At 35.6% G+C, this 21,074-nt stretch overlaps 3 protein-coding genes across 3 annotated transcripts; all 3 read right to left on the reverse strand.

Annotated features, from left to right (window-relative positions):
• Positions 1 to 724: 724 nt before the first annotated feature.
• Positions 725 to 7,605, reverse strand: LOC149741560 (uncharacterized). Its single transcript, XM_089893401.1, has 10 exons — positions 7,351 to 7,605; positions 6,473 to 6,966; positions 5,921 to 6,033; positions 5,059 to 5,162; positions 4,511 to 4,613; positions 3,775 to 3,914; positions 2,996 to 3,112; positions 2,249 to 2,458; positions 1,599 to 1,731; positions 725 to 1,011 (listed from the first exon to the last, which is right to left on the reverse strand). Exons 1-10 carry the CDS (start codon positions 7,430 to 7,432, stop codon positions 813 to 815), a joined length of 1,695 nt encoding a protein of 564 aa, XP_089749527.1. The 5' UTR covers positions 7,433 to 7,605; the 3' UTR covers positions 725 to 812.
• A 232-nt stretch (positions 7,606 to 7,837) lies between these two features.
• Positions 7,838 to 13,113, reverse strand: LOC149741561 (uncharacterized). Its single transcript, XM_089893340.1, has 9 exons — positions 12,803 to 13,113; positions 11,902 to 12,061; positions 11,104 to 11,561; positions 10,760 to 10,909; positions 10,211 to 10,492; positions 9,954 to 10,144; positions 9,432 to 9,531; positions 9,111 to 9,221; positions 7,838 to 9,013 (listed from the first exon to the last, which is right to left on the reverse strand). Exons 1-9 carry the CDS (start codon positions 12,963 to 12,965, stop codon positions 8,193 to 8,195), a joined length of 2,436 nt encoding a protein of 811 aa, XP_089749466.1. The 5' UTR covers positions 12,966 to 13,113; the 3' UTR covers positions 7,838 to 8,192.
• Positions 13,114 to 13,809: 696 nt separating this feature from the next.
• On the reverse strand, positions 13,810 to 20,928 carry LOC149741562 (uncharacterized). Its single transcript, XM_089893445.1, has 10 exons — positions 20,310 to 20,928; positions 19,783 to 19,908; positions 19,139 to 19,270; positions 18,437 to 18,594; positions 17,365 to 17,491; positions 16,824 to 16,959; positions 16,068 to 16,213; positions 15,593 to 15,742; positions 14,798 to 15,003; positions 13,810 to 14,400 (listed from the first exon to the last, which is right to left on the reverse strand). The coding sequence occupies exons 1-10, from the start codon at positions 20,353 to 20,355 to the stop codon at positions 14,323 to 14,325; spliced, it is 1,305 nt and encodes a 434-aa protein (XP_089749571.1). The 5' UTR covers positions 20,356 to 20,928; the 3' UTR covers positions 13,810 to 14,322.
• Between the last annotated feature and the right edge of the window lie 146 nt (positions 20,929 to 21,074).

Raw genomic sequence — 21,074 nt, forward strand, 5'->3', positions numbered from 1 at the left:
GGACACCTTTGTCTTGTATTTTCTCGTCCCAATTGGTGGTAAACAAAGAACATTCAAAGAATTACAAAACCGTATCGCAACTTCCATGGACCGTTGTTCGTTGTTTAAAACACGATCAGGATATTTAAATATCATGTGATACAGGTGTCTCATCTTCGCCTACCCAACTATACATAAAAAAAATAGTAAAAAGTTACCTGAACTAGTGTGTATTGACCCCCCTCCTTGAACCAGTAACAATCAGTGTTAGAAGGGTAGGTCGACGTTGGGTTCTCTTCTGTGGGGAATCCCGGGGTTTTAATAATTTCTCTTGGCTCCGGCAAGTCACCCCCGCAATCTTGTCCTATAGATTCAAGCGAGGTGCATGAACACCCATGTTATAACGACTGTCGTTTTCCGGCAACGCGAGGATAAAGTAAGTTACATTCATTCAATTAACTCCTGCTTGAAGTGGCTTGTTAACAAGAGTGTTTTGGGGGAATTTGTTGTCAAACTTAAGATAAATAAATTACAACCGTATGGTAGCAGCAAAGAGAAGTAAAGAAATACTTTAATTGAGTTCTTAATGGTTACCTGCGTACTTCCAATTTTAGGCTCATTTTTCAGATGTACCAAATTTTGTCACAAAATGTTTTTTCGTGTTTGACATGCATTTTTGCATCATTTTGCAATAACTTATGTCGTCTTCCAGTTTAAAAATACTCGAAATCAATCACACATCGTATAAACATTGACACAAACTTTATTCGTCTTCAAATTTTCAATATTCAAACTATATATGTACAAAACAGGAACAAATGAAACCCAAGACCCTATGGAACGTCCCTCACGAATTTGTTCTCAAATATTTCAGACGCGTCACTTTCGCTCGTGACGTCATCATCTTCGGTTTCGTCACTGCTGATACTGATCGAACTGATAGAAGCAGCGTCTTGCAGCTGCTTAAGTTTTGCCTGGGATGCAGTCATGGCGTTGTTCATGCTTGTGACTTGTCCAACTTTCATCCAAGGCCTAGAACAACATCAGTCTAAACTACTCGGCATATACGAAATGCGAGGTGTTGACAATCTAATCAAATCAAAATAATCTAAACTGCTGTAAAAATGCCATGAAGCTCTCAATCCTGTGTTTATAGAGTTGGACAATTCTTGTTTAACGAAACACAGTTCGGATCAGGTGCTACGAAATGCGTAACAGACACAAACCAACCCCAAGAAATCAGCTGTAATACATTGCGTGAATCTAACCCTGACCAGCTGGTTTCGGAAATTCTTTTTTAACGAAAACAGTTGTGATCAGGTGCTACGAAATACGTAATGGACAAAAAAACTGTCCAGCAAGTATGAATAGTATAATGTAAGAGATATATATTTCTCTTATATAGCATTGTCAGTCTATTATTCATATAGAATAATTCTAATCTTATCTACTTCGCTGCTGTTCAATGAAAGCCACACTTTCTAGAAGAGTTTATGGTATATAGTCTAACTTGGCCTTCAGTAAGCTTCGCCGTAGAACTTGACTAAAAATAGAGAACTTGACTACGAAATTTAAAATAAGAATCCCGTAAAGTTAAAACTATATAGAATCTCACTAACCATTTGTATGCGACCCACAAGCCAAATATGACGATGTTTATGAACAAGGCAAGCCCAAGCACAACCATGGCAACCGTCCATGCGTCTACACCACCATCGCTTTGCTCTAACGCCTCAGCTCCTGGTTCGTCCGCTAAACAACAAATTTAAACCGCTGGCGTAAAAATTGTTCCGGGTTCTCGCGTGCGCTGAACGCTGATATGCATTTGCAGTAGGCCGGACCAAATATTACGTGAGACTTATGAAATATATCCAGCATGGAAAAAAGTTCCAGGCCAAAATATCAAACCTACTCTTCTATGTCGTTCAGCCTTATCACCCAGGGTTGGCGTCGCGATGGCGACTAAGTTATTATGTTGGGCAGATAATAGTTCAAATTTCAATCCAAAACAAAATGTTTCATAACACCGGAAACTGGTCAGCCAGCCTATTATAGCGTGTATTAGGTTATTCAAATTCTACTGTTTATTTAAACGTTAAGCAAGTATAAAGCCCAGCATAACAAATTTACCTAAACTGTTTGTTTGGTGTAAAATTAAAAGGCATAAACAAACGTTTAAACTCTTGATTTATCGTGTGTGTAATTTCACAGGTATACAAGTCTTAATCCTAAAGCTCAACACTCGTTTTTCAAGAAAGAAATTGCTTACCTATGCAGTCTGGCATTTTGTCGGACCATGTTTCGTTCTCATAACATGTCAAGTTACTCTGCCCTACGAGTGTGTAACCGTCCGCACAAGAGAATTGAACGACAGCATTTACGTCGAAACGTTTTCCCTCCTCCACGTACGGGATACCGGGGTTAATGCACCCAGTTTCTGGTTCCACTTTGTCAGTTTTCGCGCCCACGACGCCAGTTTCTGCGTCAAATAAGTATATTAACAAATATAGTAGGGCAAGGAAAAATGGGACACATTTTCTTTCAATTTTCCCGTCCGATTTGGAAGTATGTTATAAAATCGTATACTATAACGACTTCCATAGACCGTTGTTAATTGTTAAAACGCGTTCATAATAACATACAGTAGGATGGGGGAAGATGGGACACTTTTTAACTTTATTTTCTCGTCCCATTTAGTAGTAAACACAGAACATTTAAAGAAATATGAAACTATATGTCCTCATGACTCTCATAGACCGTTGTTAATTGTTTAAAACACGTTCAGGATATCTGGATATTATGTGCTAAAGGTGTCCCATCTCCCCCCACCCTGCTATATATATTTTGTGCTAAAGGTGTTCCTACACTCTACTAAATATTATTCTATATTCTAAATAACACGTATACCGCACTTTTTTGTGTTTCTAATAAGTTCAAATAAAAATTCATGTTAGTATAAAAACAAAACATTTTTATAACGCCTTTTGGTAAAATTAGATAAAACAAATCAGCATACCTGTTTCGCAATGTGCACCTTCATGAGTAATTTCACATTCACATTTGTATTCAGTATCAGCCACAACCGTGCATGTTCCACCATTTAAACATGGTTGTGAATCGCACACCCCTAGAGCTAGAAATGCATGTTTCTGTTGATATTTCATAAAACACATTCCAAGCTAGCCTTATAACAATACAATACAGCTGTACTTTTCCCTACAGGTTTACAGTAGGGTAGGGGAAGTCGGGATACCTTTTCGTTCTATTTTGTTGTCCCATTTGGTAATAAAATAATTATAAAAGGTATCCTCAAGACTCCCATAGACCGTTGTCAGTTATTTAAAACACGATTACGATAATTGTATTTTATTTGCTAAGGTGTCCCGTTTACTTCCACTCTACTATATACTAGTCTTGATGTCGCAAACCACAAACAAAAATAAAAATATTTTATCCAGTCTGAAAATTCGGTATAAGGTGAAACATTTTCATTAAATTGGGTAAAATGCTCGTAATAAACAGATGTACAAATACATCTTAATAACTATATTACATAATGTATTAACCTATTTTAAAACAAGTCATCTGTCATACTTATTTAGCTTTAAAACCTCTTAATGTTTAACTGATGAAATAATAACTCATATCACAGTTATAATTTAACTGTTATAATTTTAGGTTTAAATCCTTTACATGTTTAACTTACAAAAATACTAACTTATGTATATCACATTTACAACTAAACTTTTCCATTTTAGGAATAAAACCTCTTAATGTTATAGAGCATTAACTTACGTGTGTCACAGTTATAACCGGTCCAGAATGGAGGACAAGTACAAGTGTATCTGTTATCACCGTCCACACATGTTCCACCGTTCTTACAAGGGTCGTCAGCACATTCATCTATGTTTATCTCACACTGTTCGCCGGTGTACCTATCATATGAATGTTATATAAATTAAAATGGAAGATGCCAGTAAAAGATTCTAAAAATGTCATAGTATAGTAGGGTAGGGGAAGGCGGGAGACCTTCAGCACATAATATCATTAAAATATACTGATCGTGTTTTAAATGATTAACAACAGTCTATAGGAGTCGTAAGGATAAAAATTTATAATTTTTTGAATGTTCTTTGTTTCCTACTAAAGAACGAGAAATTAAAATAGAAATGTCACCCATCTTCCCCCACTCTACTATATATAAATTAAAATGGAATATGCTAGTAAACAATCCTGAAAAATTGCCATAGTTTAATTTAAAATACAATGTATGTATTACATATAAGAAACACTAGTAAATGTTCTGATCCATACGCCTCGTGCCCCTACTAGTTATCACATATAACTTTTTGGGTGATTGCCTTCTGGTATCTAGTTTTTTAAATTACTTGACTGCCAATTTAGACGAGCCATAAGGTCCACTGGGTTAAAGCAATTGCTGCTGTAAGTGTATTGCCCAGGACACATACCCCCATAACGGTGGCAGCGTCGGACTCGAACATATACCGTATCAAACAATAAAATATCTCACCCATCGTAGCAATTGCATTGTGCAAATATTCCACCAGGTTTTATCGAACAAAATCCTCCATCGTGACAAGGGTTAGGGTTACATGGAAAATGATCTTCTTTAACTGCGTTAGTACACAATGTTAAACACACAAATATTTTGCGATTTAATTTATTATAGTGATTATTTTTTTAAACATGTTTGAGCACGAAGAAGGTATCATAAAATAAATTAAGATATAGTAGGGTGGGGGAAGATAGGACACTTTTTTTTCTTTTTTTCTCGTTATTTTGTAGTAAACAAAGAACATTTAAAGAACTATAAAACCGCATCCTTACGACTGCCATAGACCGTTGTTAATTATTTGAAACACGATCAGGATATCTGGAAATTATGTGATACCTTTAGCACATAATATTCAAAACAATTAACAACGACCTATATAGGAGTAATAAGGCTATGGTTTTACAGTTCGTTGTTTTTAATCCCAATTGGGATGATAAAATAGAAACAAACAACGTCCCATCTCCCCCGCCCTACTACCCATAACATAGAAGCGTTAAACGTACTTGTATAAGATGATGTAAATCCTCGAAAATTAGCGCTTGAATCGCTGTGGAAATGAATATCAATCGTTCCTATTCCAACGAGTTCTTCTGTCGGCGTCGTATACCTTAACGTACAAAAGAAATAACTTTATGTAAATTATTACATTTAAATGTGTTGGTATTGTACAAGCTATCCCTATATACATGGTTCTTAAGAAACAGAATACATAAAAAACGCAGCAAACTATAGCTTACATACTAGCCTGTGTTAAAGTTTACAGTTATCAAATATAACTCGTGAAAAAACACAAGCGCCTTGCATCAAAGCTAAAAGTGAACTAACTGAAAGGACGCGGAAACGTTGCAGGAGGCAGAACGAAGACACCTGCGGCAAGACACGCGCGCATAAATGGTGCAATCTGTAATAATTAGATTACAAACTATTTGCTTTGTAAACGAAGGTCCAACCCTAGATCAAAGCATGCGCTGTGCAGTATAGTTCAAACTATTAGCATTTTAGGCAAACTGTTTGATGTCGTATCTTGGGTTTAAAAACAATTCAAGACTATACATTTTTATCCACATATGCAGTAATTGAATTTTTGTCTGCAATGTTTAAATATTTATAGTAGGGTAGGGGAAGAAGGGACACCTTTAGCACATAGTATCCAAATATACTACAACGGTCCATGGGGGTCGTGAGCATACGGTTTTATAATTCTTTAAACCGTTTACTATACCAAATGAGACGAGCAAATAGAATAAAAGGTGTCCCATCTTCCCCACCCTACTATATATTCCGTTTGTTTTAGCTTTAAACACTAACAGGCAGCATTTTTTTAAAAACTTAAAGTAACTATACAGCCTAATTCTCAAATCTTACCCGCAGAATTTTTTCCAACCAATTGAAGTGATCGACACATTGAGAAAATCAAAGTCACATGTCACGTTAGAATCGTTTTCTCCTATCTCAATCGACATATCCCAAATCTTGAACTGTGAAGTTAAATTGCACAATATGTTCATAAATACCTGTAACTCTTACGCTTTTGAATAAGATTGTTAATGCCTTTTAGGCGAATAGTATAGTAGGATGGGGGGAGTTGGGACACCTTTAGCACATGATAACCGAATTCTGATCGTGTTTTACCAATTAACAATTACCGGTCTATGGGAGTCGTGAGGAAAGGTTTTATAATTATTTGAATGTTCTTTTTTACTACCAAATGGGACGAGAAAATAAAATGAAAAGGTTTCCTATCTCCCCCACCCTATATATATTTTTTATTTTACAATTGGTTGAGTTTGGTTTTTGTCTATTGTGTTTTCGTAGCACCATATCGTTATGCTCATGACTCGCACAACAGCAAATATTGTAACATGCTAAATAAATGAATAAAATCAAGAAAAATGTACAATGAGCCTTTGGTCTTACTTGAACAAGAGTACTGCCAGTCCCATCTCTGTACCACAAGCAATCTATATTAGGTGGGTAGGTGGACTGTGGGTCTTCTGCACTTGGATAGCCCGGACTAGTAATAGCACCAGTTAACTCTGTGATTTCCCCACCGCATTCTTCTTCTTGGTTATCCACGTCATAATCACTGTAGTTACCGTAGTTGTAGGTTCCATTGAGGCCATAGTTTCCGTAGCTTCCGTTATACGGTCCGTAGTTACCATAGGAACCGTTGTACATTCCATAGTTGCCATAACTACCATTATAAGGACCGTAGTTGCCATAACTTCCATTGTAAGGACCATAGTTACCATAGCTACCGTTGTAAGGACCATAGTTGCCATAACTACCGTTGTAAGGACCATAGTTACCATAACTACCGTTGTAAGGTCCGTAGTTGCCACCGGAATAGTTACCGTAGTATCCACCGTAGTCTCCATAGTTATAGTTTCCCCAGTAATTGTCATCTTGTCCTGTTTAAAATTTACGACCATTCATAAGGACTTTTGTCCGGCGCCGTGGCATAGTGGTTAGCGCGCCTGCCTGTAACCCAGAGGTAAAAATGGATTCAAGGCTCGACGCTGCTACCATTGTTGGCGTATGTGTCCTTGGGCAAGACACTTAACGACAATTGCTCCAACCCAGTGGTCACTAATGGGTTGTTCAAATTATAAGCCATACATAAAAAAGGAAAAAATTCCCCCCTCCCAAAAATAATCACCCATAAAATAACATACATGGTAACTCGTAAGCTGGCACGAGGTGTTAAACCCGTGTGATAACGACTGTCGTTTTCCAGCCACGCGACGATAAAGTAAGTTACATTTAGAGTTGGGTAAATAGAAAAAAATGATTACCTGTTGCTTGATAGACTATCACATGCAAAAGCACAAATATGAATACGTGTTTCAACTTGCATCGTACATGCGGGTTCTTCATCTCAAATTTATAAGATAAGTATCCTTAAATTCTGAGTATATTAGACACTACAAAAAGTAAAATGAATGCTTACGACTACCTTTTGCTCTTTAAAAAGTTATCTAAAATGTGTTTTGTTACTCTTAACACTTTAGCAACATTATTTTAAACTGCAAAGCTATATTTTTATCCGATACGTATATGGTTCCGCCCACTGGTAAAAACAAGTAACCAATGTACTCGGGAATTCTTTTATCGGTAATAGTCTTAATCGAACCTCAAAACCACAGTTGGTTGAAGTGGCATTAATTAGTGTGTACAGCCGTTCTGGTAACTTGCACAAGTACTTCTCAGAGGTAGCAACAATAGAATCGATTCATTAGCGACATGTTTGTCTAAAGCACTTGAAGATTAACCCCAACAGAGTTTAAAAGTTAAAATATTTTTATTTAGTTTTGAAATTAAATAAACTTAAATTGCTCTTTTAATGTAGCGTAACGTACAGCAATGGCAACACCTTGGAAGGCAGATTATACACGCATTAGCCTGCGGAATAAAACGCATATTTGATAATCGACTGCTGTTTGACGAATAGCGACTTAATTATTGGAAAACGTTAGTCAAACGTTGTGAAAAGATATGTAAAAATAAGTTAAAATTTGCGCCGTATTGATAAATTAATATAGACATGTTTGGAGCTGTTTATACACTGCTGGTAAGTGCGGCAAAAATGCATTGAAGAAGAAGGGATAAAATACAAGAATAAGTTACTACTGTTTCATCATAGAGGGTTCAATGTTTGCTTATCCAGATAGTTCGAAACACATTCGATGGGTTGCTGAATGTCAAACTCAAGTGCTGGATCATAAACGTTTTGTTCAGTGGATGAGTTTTCTGGGCTGGTTTTAAGGCGAGTAAAATTTACCGGTAAATCTGATATTTGTAACTGTAATAATTCGTTTTTCTGCGGCTGGGAATTCATGTCTTCATAAGCGTCGAACTGTTCGGTGTTTTTCAAAATGTACTTTTTGCTGGTATCAGACAGTGTTTGGCCCTGCATTACAGTGTATACAACACTTTCTTTGTTGGGATGCATCTCCAGTGTTTCTTGTGGTTTTCGGATTATTTTTGGACTTTCGAACGAAATTTCACCGTATGAGCTTGCTTCTGAAATCGTGCTGTTTGATTCACTCATTAAACTATGTCTTCTTTCGTAATATCTTCCAAGCTCATTGCTCTTAGAATAAATACCGCACGGGGCTGGAACCTGCGGGATATTAGTACAAAGTTTGGTTTCTTTCCGCTCAAAACAATCAATATCTTCTGAGCCCTTTTCTGTTTCAAGTGTAGGATAACCGCTGTTGTTGTTCTCGCTGGCGGAAGATAGACCACTGTCCGGTGACATTGGCGGCTGATGGTATGTGTCTTTTTCAAAGACATTACGATACTGCCCAGTAGTTCCATCATTTTGGTCAAAACCAACAGAGCAGCCACTTTCAACGCAAGATACTCCTGACGACGTGACGTCTCTTTCCTTGTGCTTGTTAAGTTGATATGACATCACAAAAACGTTCGTACCGCTGATTGTTTCTCCTTCGGGGCCTGTATTATTACGACACATTATGAAGAATGAAACGCAAAAAGGCACATGATTCTAAGAGTTAATGTACCAATGACGTCAAGATCTCAAACTGTTTACCTGCTGTTTCAGACTGGCGCCTCAGGGTGTCGTATAATTGAAGATTATATTTGTTTCTGTTTTTAGATTGGGCTGGAGACTCTTCGCCTATTTTTGGTACACTCGCTGAATCTACATGAACATTCAATGGGTGCAATTATCTAAAGCTAATTTTTATTACGAAATATAATCTATAATTGCTAATTAATAAAAACAGCCTTACATTTAATCTATACTTATTGTCACGACTTAAAGGTACTAATATAAATTGGAAAGCCACATGGTCATGAAAGTCACAATTCTGGGCCATAAAGTAGGCCATGAAAGTAAGTTTTGCCTTACCAATTTCAGGCGTGTGGTAGTCCTTTATACTGAAAACGCTTACAGCTTCAATTTCATTTAAACTTTTCGTTATTTTGATGTCTTCATTCATAACAACGTCCTTAAAAAGTATGCAGGTTAGAAAAGTTGTCATCAAAAACACGCGCCGGTAACAAATAAGTTTTAAAACACTTTGTATATCGTGCCATTAAACTATTACTTAGTAAGATGGGGGGAAAACAGGACACCTTTTTATTTTCTTGTCCATTTAGTAGAAAAAAAATATATAAAACCGTATCCTTACGACTCCCATACAGACCGTTATTAATTGTTTAAAACTGGATCAAGATATTTAGATATTTTGAGCTAAAGGTGTTCTATCTTCCCCCTCCCTACTATATATTGGTTTAAGTCATACGGCGCGGTACGCCATTATAAAAACAGAATTGTTCAAAACTAGCCTATAATATCAAGCGATGATGCAATACATCGAAGCCAACGCCCTAATATTATAAAATATTTTAAATTCATAATTTCACGTACCAACGATTTCGGTATTTCTTTATTTGTTTTCATCATCTTGTGAAAGTTCTTTTTCCATCTACACACCAGGACAATTAGGAGGAGCAAAAGAACAATGGCTGCAAATGCGCTGATTGTGACGACAATAATCAGAGTGGTTGGCAAGGATTTTTTCGGTACAGTAGGGTACACGATGACATTCGAGTATGTTGCTGTTTTGTAAGAATAAAATATTACCTTTTCAAGTTGTTCTTATTTTAATAAAGGCTAGTTCTTACCGTTGTGTGGCATGCATTTTACTTCGACGCTGTCGTTTGCAGTCATAGTTAACCATAAAAGCAAGCAAGTAAACGTAGAGTTGTCAGGGTTTTTCGAAGTTATATTGTAGATAGCGGTTCCGTTGAAACTTTTGCTTTCACATTCTATTGCCCTTGACTCGTAAGTATTTATGACTTGGTCGTTTGTGTAAGTAAAGCCAGGCATTTTGTAAACACCGCGGTCAAATAAAAACGAATCAACATCAAAAGAAGTTTCTTTTGAGCCGTTTAACAGGACCGCATCTGTAAAGGCAATTTACACATAAAGTTGAATTTTGAGAACAAGAATTATAATCTAATTTAGATAAAGCAATTAGTTTTATTGAAATCTTGGTTTAAATGTCTTGCCACTACTAAAAAGGCGTCCGGATTAATAAAAACTCCGGTAGACATTTTGGATGAAACCCAACTTTTTTACAACGTTATATTTGTAGTTTTAGTATTATATGTAGCCTACCAGGTTTTTGGATTTATTATAAGTACCATACTGATTTGAAGGTATAGGCGTACCTTTTTCCATCTCAAATGTACAGACATAGGAATATTTTTCAGCCTGTTGATGGCGTGTGTAATTTATCCATTTAAAAACTGTGGAGTCTTCTGTTGGTGTACCAGCGCCGAATACATAGAATCGACCTTCTGTTTCCATCGTGTTCGATGCTGAAAAGATATTTTCAACTCACTTACACCGGGAATCATATAAGCTTTATGTTTATACAGCAGTAGTGTAATAGGTATGGTTAATCAAAAGTAAGTTTTTATACGTTTTTATAAAAAAAAATATTTCAAAATCTGTGGTAAGCTATGGCAGTTAGTCAGTTACGCACTTATATATCTATGCTAGTTAAACTTACATACTGGTGGCTCGTTTGAGATGTCTGGTATAGCAAACATGGGGGTCGAATCTCTTTCTGGCATTTTCTTTACGACGTGGGAGCGGTAAAGTGATAAGCTGTAATACTTGTTGTTGGGTACCCCGTCGGCGACTGGCGGATTAAGAAAAGGAAGAAAAGGAAAAGGCGGAGTAAGAAAAGGCGGGGTAAGAAAAGGCGGGGTAAGAAAAGGCGGGGTAAGAAAAGGCGGAAGTGGGGGTGCTTGGGTCGGCGATGGAGAAAGAAAAAACGTTCCTGGCTCGTTTGGGGGAAATTGGGGTAACGGTGGGGCGCCGGGCGGTAAGTTCGCGTCATTTTGCAGAGGAGGCAATGATGGGTTGTTTAAATTCGCAGGCGGAGACACAATTGGCTCCGAGACGTAACTGCAATTCTGTGTTTGCAGCGGGATATCACAGCACCCAGGCAATGGAACGCCAAGGCTGAAAAATATGTGAATTAATAGGTATATTAACAATGAAAATAAAAACGGTAGGGATAGACTAGGGAGTGGAGTATTATGAGACCTTTTTTTAATCGGTTTCCTTTCTGATTTGGTAGGAAACAAAGAATAGTCACAGAATTATATAGGCTAACCGCAGGCCCGCGACTCGGAAAGAGCGTTGTTATTTTTAAAAACAATATAAAAAAAATATGGATTTTATGTGATAAGGTTACCCCATCTTACCCCACCATACTATAGTACAATAATACAATAAATTAGGACTCATAGATTGTATAATTGTCAATAACGTTATGAATTCCCAATATATAAATCCTTACCTGCTGTTCCCCCCATCCCATTGAAATATAGTGACTCTAATATGCCTGGCTTCCAACACAGTATCGGGATTAAACTTCCATATAATTGAACGTGGCAACAATCTAAATAAGATCTGTTGCCCTTCGACATAACTGTCTAAAATCTCAGTAGCAGGAGTTTCTGTATAGATAAAAGACCTTCATTAAATTCGTGATTTTTGTGTTGGAAAAGTCAATATATAGTACGGTGGGAGAAGATGGGACACATTTTGCAATTAATATCCAAATATTTTAATCGTGTTTTAAACAATTAAGAACCGTCTATGGAGTCGTATTAAGGATACGGTTTTATAATTCCTTTAAATGTTCTTTGTTTACTACCAAATGGATCGAAAAAATAGAATGAGTAAGTGTCCCACCGCCCACCCTACTATATAGTACTGTGGGGTAAGATGAAATATGTCAGCACCCAAATTTTATATTTCCTTATCGTGTTTTAACAATTAACAACGCCCTATTGGAGTTGTGAAGCCAGGGTATACAACCCTATATTGTTTGTTTATAATGGGACCAAATAGGACGAGAAATGCGAATAAATAAATGTATCATCTTACCCTACCCATTACTTTCGAATGTTCCTACAGGAGCATTTTAGTGATGTAAATATATATTATAAATACATATAGTGGGGGAAGGGGAGATGGGACACCTTTTTATTTTATTTTGTCATCATATTACGTAGTAAACATGGAAAATTAAAAGAATTATAAAACCGTATCCCCACGACTCCCATAAACCGTTGTAAATTGTTTAAAAGACGAACAAGATATTTGGAAACTATGTGCTAAAGGTGTCCCATCTTCCCCCACCCTACTATATACCATTTATTGCGAATAAAAAGATATTTATAACCATTTCTAACCTCGAACTGGGTGTTTACTGCTCGATGCAATGCAGTTGGCACATACATCTCCGGGCCTTGCCTCGGTATCCGAGCATGGTACATAGCTGGCGTTAGATTCTGCCTTCACAGGGTGAGTTAGAAGGCAAGCAGTATACAATAAGAATATTAAAGTCAATCGCATGTCTGGGTTATACCACTGATAGATTTTTTTGGTTTCCCAACTGACAATCACACGTATAAATAAATTATCTAAGATGAAAATGTCAAAATAAATGAACTGTTAGTGAAATTTTTCTGTATACCTTTTTATACTTTTAAAACTGGTACTGTTTTTTTTTAAACAGGCACTGAAACGAGAGTCTGCTTACTGTCAAATTCAAATATAGGTCATTATATATTACATACTGCGACGATTCGCTGACGCGTCACCACATTTATTACTTCCGCCTATAGCTTTAACTTCTCTGGAATAATTCTCATAACAAGAAACTGGTCAAATATATTTTCTAATCCTTTAGCTGTTGAAGAAGGTATTGAATTCCGCTGTAGGCAATTTTAGCCCCGACAGCAAATTGCATAAACTAATAACGCAAACGTGAAGTCCCGCTGTGGAGTTGTGGTAATCAACAAGAATCTTACTGCCTATATGTGAGAACTGACTCCTCAGAACTCTTAAGAGCTACTCGACGGCTTTTGTATTTAAACAACTAAACCCAGCTCTCATAACAGAGTATAAGGTTAATACTTCACGCCAAAAACTTGACAAAAAAAATTCAAATACCAAAAATATTCCATATCAAAAACTTTCGACATGAAGCTGTCCTTGAAGTTGAATATTTCACAGTTGGCTGAAACATTCATATAGTCGCGTTCACGTCGCTAGCCGGCGGCGATGAAGCTAATTTGGTGTCGTCACACCTTACAAGTATCTCCGAAGAGATATCTCTTGGCTAAACCGCGGTTAACGTTTAGTGTTAAGGTTTCCAAACCGCAACGTTTTTAAACAAAGAGGATAATACTGGAACAAGGGAAATGCTAGTTTATTGTGAAATATAATGATAGTGCGTCGAGTAAAACAATAAACTGACCATAACAGTTTATGAAAAATATTAATTATTAGACAAACAACTAAACAAAGAGTATTTAAAGATAAAAATATCATTTTCTGCTATTTAATGTGAATTTTATGCATTTAAAGTAACATTCTTATGTAATACAGTTACAATATATATAGTAAGGTGGGGGAAAGATGGGACACCTTTAGAACGTAATAACCAAATATTTAGATCGTGTTTTAAACAATTTACAACGTTCAATGGTAGTCGTGAGGATATAGTTTTATAATCATTTGAACGTTCTTCGTTGACTACCAAATGGAAGGAGAAAATAGAATGCAAAGGTGTCCCATTTTCCCCCACCCTACTATAGTTTGAACAATAAAATAGATTTTTTTTAATTTTAATGTGACTTTTATACATTTAAGATAACAGTTACGTAATATTTATACCATAAGTATACAGAATAAGCTTAAACACAATTTACATAGCTTCTTCAATAGTAATTGCAGGGTTGCTATTCCCAGTTGTTCTAACCCGCCCACGGTTCTTGTTCGGTTTCTGTTAAAGTAAAAAGTGATTAATCAAATTCCGAAAGCTATACACATTAGTAATCAAGTAAACAACACGAACTTTAAAATGTCAAACACGATCAGCCTTTGGGAAAACACTATTATGGTACAAATACGTTACAGGCACGAAACTGAAATCTCGGTTTGCTGATAAAAACCCAGTTTAAAGATAAATTATTTTCCGTGTTAAATATAGTAGGGGAAAATGGGACACATATTTTCTTGTCCCATTTGGTTAAAAACAACAATTCAAAGGATTATAAAACCGTATCCTCACGACTTCCGCTGACCGTTGTTAATTGTTTAAAACACAACTAGGATATTTTGTGCTAAAGGTGTCCCATCGTTGTAAAATTATACAAAATATACATTTCTCAATAACTTACCGCATAGACTGATTCACATTCGTAAAATCCACGTTTCTTTTCTCGTTTTCGCGTTATGACGCAATAAGCGATCAATGCCACAATTAAAATGAGAATAAAAATCGCTAGAACAATCACTATTATAATCCAATAGTCCAAAATAGCTGCCGCAATAACTGGTGGCGTGGTAGTTGGTGTATTACTAGTTGTTGTTGTTGATGGTTGAACTAAAATAATAAATTAATTTTAAAAAGTTTTTTTTTTCTTGAGTGTAATTTTACACTGATAAAGCCGAATAAGACGTGAAACGTCCAAAAAAATTAAAAAAAAAAAAAAAATAGTTATCAATTGGCCATATTTCAAAATCTTTTTAGGTACTAAAAAAAACCTTTTTTCCTAAGGTTATGTATCGCTAAAAAAACAAAAACTAAACGAAGTTGATTTTTAATTTGTAAGTGGCACGAGTGTACACCTATGTTACAAAATACATTGTCATGCGAGGATAAATAAGGGGTATTTGAACCCATTGAAATAAAAACTAACACATGAGCCTACTCGGAAAGTTGTGTCACAAAATTTAAGCTACAGTGATTAATCTAAACGAACGAATGAATAAATGTACATTAGTTTATTCTCACGTGGCCGAAAAACAACAGTTGTTCTAATACAGGTGCGTTCTGTTTCATACATCTCGTGTCAGCTTACGAGTTATCATGTATGTTACTTTAAAGGTAATAATTTTTTTTTTTTTATTATTATTTTTTTTGTGTGGCTGATAAATTGATTTTAATGACCACAGTTTAAAATACAACGTACCGTATTTTGTATGATAGCACCATTTGTCGTACACGCTCCCAGCATTTAGATAACAACAGCCGCGTAAAAAGCAATCTACCTGTGTAATACCCGACCATCCACATTCAATACGATCTGTCACTGACACGTTGTCGCAAGTAAAATCCGCAACTTCAAAACACAGCTTGCATTTTTAAGGCGACCAGGTATTATGGTAATAAACCATTTATTTTATAGATACAGTCAGTTATACATAAATATAGTAGGGTAGGGTATATAAAAATATTAACTTTATTTGTCTTTTACACAGGATATAGCGGCAAGACAGCAGTTGTTAAAACACGCTTACAGTTAAAAACATTTTTACATTTAATTGAAAGAAAATAAGCGTGGTCGCTACACTTAGCAGACAAACGAGCCATTTAATTTTAATTTTTATCAAGTTAATCTTGTAATAGAAACAAAAGTAAAGACATGACCCGTACAATGGACTTACTTGCAGTAATGTCTCCAACGTTACAATTTGCCCCCTCGCAACAATAAGTGCATGAAGAACCTTGAGTTCCTGGTCGACAGGTGGCGCTATTAAGGCTATTTTCACTCAAGCATGAAGATTGAGTTGCGCAACCTTTCGTCCAATATCTAAACGAATACGATGGGTTTACTTTTGTGTACGGTTGTCGAGAAATACATGTGTAAACACAAAACCACTTAAACTTTTTTTGCGTTGTGTTTTTTAACTGTAAACCTGTTTTAACAACTTGTTTTGTCGCTATATCCTGTATTTTTCGATTTTCTAAAATTAATTTTAACTCGTTTCGAGTTTAAGTTTAAACAAACAATTGCTGACGGTACCATTTATATTGCTGCAGTATAAGATGGATATTGTTTACCTGTATCTTACTCAAACCGACCATATATATAAACAATAAAACTCAGTCAGCAAGGGTATAACGCGGGTATATGGTGGGTGGGGGAAGATGGGACAACTTTTCAATCTATTTTCCCGTGCAATTTGGTAGTAAACAAAAAACATTCAAAGAATTATAAAACCGTATCCTCACGACTCCCATAGACCGTTGTAATTTGTTTAAAACACGATCAGGATATATATTATGTGCTAAAGATCTCCCGTCTTTCCCCACCCTACTATATATAATCCGAATAAAGAGAACCTGAATTTGGCGTCCAACATAATTGGCGCGCAAAATAAATTTGTTTTTTTCACTTAAACTTTATATAAAAAACTTACTTAGAATCACCAGGTGACCAGTGGTTTGTTCTTAAAAAACAAACGTCGTCAAAATTAGGGCAACGTTGAACAGTTGAAAAGCTGGATAAGCCGACCAAAGTAACGTTGTTTACAGCAACACAAATGGTGAAGTTATCTAAAAATATTTTGCTGAGCGAAATAACGAAAAAAGTACAAGTTTAAAAAACATGTAAAGTGATAATCACACCCAATTTGTAAGTCACATATGGCGATTTATTAACATTTTTATATAATATATGATACGTTCTGTGTTGCATTTGATTATCCGTGTCTGCAATTGTAAAACTGTAGTGGATTAGGGTAGGATGGGACATCTACGCCCCTTTTACTTTTCCTGTCAAATTCGACAGTAAATAAATTTATTACGGGACCGTGGTCCCGCGACACGAAAAGAGCGTTGTTAATTGTTCAAAAAAAAAACGATTTCAAACCCTGGGAATCGGGTGATAACGATAACACATCTTGTCCCACAGTACTATGTAAAACGTGTCAAAAAACTAAGCAGGAAAAAAAGACTTACTATTAATAACGTTCGAATTTTGGTTCGTTGACATGGCAGTAGTTACACCATCGCTGTAAACACCATCATATAATGCTCTCACTGTAAACAAATACGCGGTGCTGGCATCTAAACCAGTAACTTGAGCCTGTTAAAAAGAAGATTTGATTACGTACGTTATTAGTCTGAGTCCAATAGTATAGATAGTAGGTTGGGGTAAAATAGGTCACTTTTTGTACGTAATATCCAAATATCCTGATCGTATTTTAAACAATTACCAACGGTCTATGGAAGTCGTGAGGATGTGCTGGTTTTATAATTCTCCGAATATTCTTTGTTTACCACCAAATTAGACGGTAAAATAAACTGCAACGGTGTCCCATCTTTCCCTATCCTATATATTGTTAATTGCCACGAAAAGTTAAAGCAATCAAAAATCGTTCAAGTTTTCGAGTGTTAACGCTTAATATGCAGTATTGAAGTGTGTACAATTGCTAAGTTAGTATGTAAATATATATAGTTTTTTGTAAATATATATATAGTTCACTATTACAATTTCAAGTTAGACTGTGAGCGAATAAATTTTATTGAATATAAAAGTTTGGTAGGGTAGAATGAAACATTTTTCTTTTCTTTTTTCTTACTTGGTAATATTTACAAAACCGTAGCCCGCGACTGAAAAACACGTTGTTAGTTGTTTAAAACACTATCAGAAAATATGGGATATGATGCAAACGATATCCCATCTTACCCCACAAGATTATAGTAGGGTGGGGAAAGATGGGACACATTTTTTTTATTTTGTAGTAAATAAAGAACGTTCAAAGAATTATAAAACCGTATCCCAACGACTCCCATATACTGGTGTTAATTGTTTAAAACATGATCAGGATATTTGGATATTATGTGATAAAGGTGTCCCATCTCCCCCACCCTACTATATATTATAAATGAATGAATGGTAGCATTATTCTTCCACAGGCAAAGCACAGGAAACCAAGCAATAAAAGTGCTTTCTTTTGAGCTGGTCTAATCGATATTAACCGAGTTAAGTGGTTCTTTGGGGCCAGAGATTAACGGAGCAAGTTCTTACGCTGTTGCTAGGAATTTGCTCAATGCGTTTCACTGCTCCGCCTTGTTTCGAATACAACAACTGGTAAGTGTACAGTCCATTACATTGGATGTCCCACTTCAACGTCACAGAGGCACTTGTGACGTCAATGGCTTGAAAGTTGTTTGGTCGCTCCGGTTCTGCAAATTTGAAAATTACAAAAAGTAAAAAAAAAACGTGACGAATGTTTATACTGGCCTGCTATGAAAGTAAGGCAGAATTAACATTACAGTTTGATAAAGGAAATTCATTTTTAACACGACATTTGAAAGAAATTCGTTTATTTTAAAAGAATATTTTTTCCCAAATAATGCCTTAGCCGAAATACTTCTAGAATGGGGTTTTAGATAAAACAGAAAAAATATCGAAAAAAATCTTACAGAATCAATTCAACTAAATGAAATATAGGACGACCCACTTTTAACGTGTAACCATGTTGGCACGTCACCCCTTTCTTCCAAAAAAAACAATCAACCACAAAGTTACATTCGTGGTAACACGTAAGCTGACGCGAGGTGTATAAAACAGAACACTCGTGTTATAAAAAGCTGTGGTTTTCTGGCCCGCCAGGATAAAGTATAGGTTTATTTCCATTCATTTTACATTCAAAACGTACATTTTTTTAAGATTTAACATTAGTTAATTTTGTATTGATACAATAATTTAGTATTTAAAAATGCTTACTCCAGTCCGTTTCCGGATTCCCAGTATTGCAATGATCTTGATCGCAACACAACAATGTGTCATTCCGTGTGCAGAATCGACTTTTGAAATCGTAGCAATTCCTTATTGCTTGGAAATGGCAACCTCTTTCGTCTTAACAGGAAAAACACAAATATTTTGAACGAAACAGTATATTCAGGAGGGTGGGGAAAGATGGGACACTTTAAACACATACTATCAAAATATTCTTATTGTGTTTTAAACAACTAATAACGGTATATTGGAGTCTTGAGGTTACGGTTTTATATTTTTCTGAATGTTTGTTTGCTACCATATGGGACGAGAAAATAGAACGAAAAGGTGTCCTATTTTCCCCACTCTACTATACTACTTCACGTTGAAAAATGACATTTAAAAGTCCGTAAAGAAATAGGTATATGGACGAAAATATATAAAGCACACCGCTTTGTGCATAGGCAGACTAAATACAAAGCCGTGTTTAACAACGAAAACAGTAAAAAAAAATCAAAAAAACTCTAACAAAAAATCTTAAACAATGAAAAAAAAATAAAAAATAATAATTCCAACAAAAAATGCTAAACAACGAAAACTGCTCAAAAATTATAAGTTTACAACGAAAACTATAATCATACAAGACAACTTACAATACCGAACTCCGTTTGTGATCCACGATTGTGAATAACATCCGTTACCGACGCCGCAATTTGCTGACGTTGTACAGCTTGGTTGTGTGGATACCGTACATACACGGCACAAGTATGCACTTGTACCTGGAATAATAAGAATATTTTATCGTCACTTCTTACGATATACGGTTCTGCTGCTATAGTAGAGAGGGGGAAGATGGGACATATTTGCATTCTATTTTCTCGTTTTTTTTGGTCGTAAATAAAAAACGTTCAAAACACGATCAGGATAGTTCGATAGTAAGTCTTAAAAGTGTCCCATCTTTCCTCACAATATACTATGAAAATCAGAATTATTACAAATATTTAAAATTTTGTACAATTTTAGGTGTATATGTATTCTATACTTAGTAAATGTCATTATCAAATATAATTAGCTTTAGTATGGCTAAATTTTGTTAAAAAATTTAGGTATTTTACCAGAAGAACCATTTACTTATATATTCTTTTTGCCTGGAAACACCAACAGTAAAACAAAATATTACCTGAAAAAAATAAAAACACCCAAACTAAAATGCAGCTTAAAAACATCTTTATACTCGATCTTAAAACCAGTTTTACCCGGAGGCATTTTCGTTGCAAGCCTTATATACGACCCATGTTTGCCCATATTAGGCAATTTACCGTAAATACATTTCATCACGGGACCTTATAATCGTCCCACGTTTTCAATTTGCAGGTACAATTTTAGTAAAAGTTTACGAAATTATAGCCAACGGTTGACAGTTTCCTTTTATCTCTATTTAGCTCCCTTTGAAGGCGGATCAATTTACTAAATCCTGCTTGAAATAATTTCCAAATTTTGTCGCAACTTTTTTAACGCGTGGGTGAGTCACACACAGGGTACCGAGATCTAAGGTTTGTCAATGGGAAAGTACAATGCAATTATTAAAGTGGCGTTTTATACGCACAGTAATGCGAAATTTTGAAGTATTTGATAATAAAAATCATTGGGAAACATGTATATTACTGTGGGGTAAGATAGGGCAGCACCTTTAGCACATAATATCCAAATATTCTGATCTTGTTTTAGCAATTAACAACTGTCTACGGGAGTTGTTCGGATACGGTTTTATAATTACTTGATTGTTCTTTGTTTACTACCAAAATGGAAGAAAAAATATTCTTTTTTGATATAAAAAAAATTAAATGTGAAAGCGTATTACAGCAGCATATCCCAATATATTTTGTACAAAAATGACAACTGTTTTTTCGCAGTTAAAAAAGTTTGGATTTGGTACATATATGCA

This window comes from Ciona robusta, chromosome 1, assembly GCF_009617815.1.
Source record: "Ciona robusta chromosome 1, ASM961781v2".
Taxonomy (NCBI): domain Eukaryota; kingdom Metazoa; phylum Chordata; class Ascidiacea; order Phlebobranchia; family Cionidae; genus Ciona; species Ciona robusta.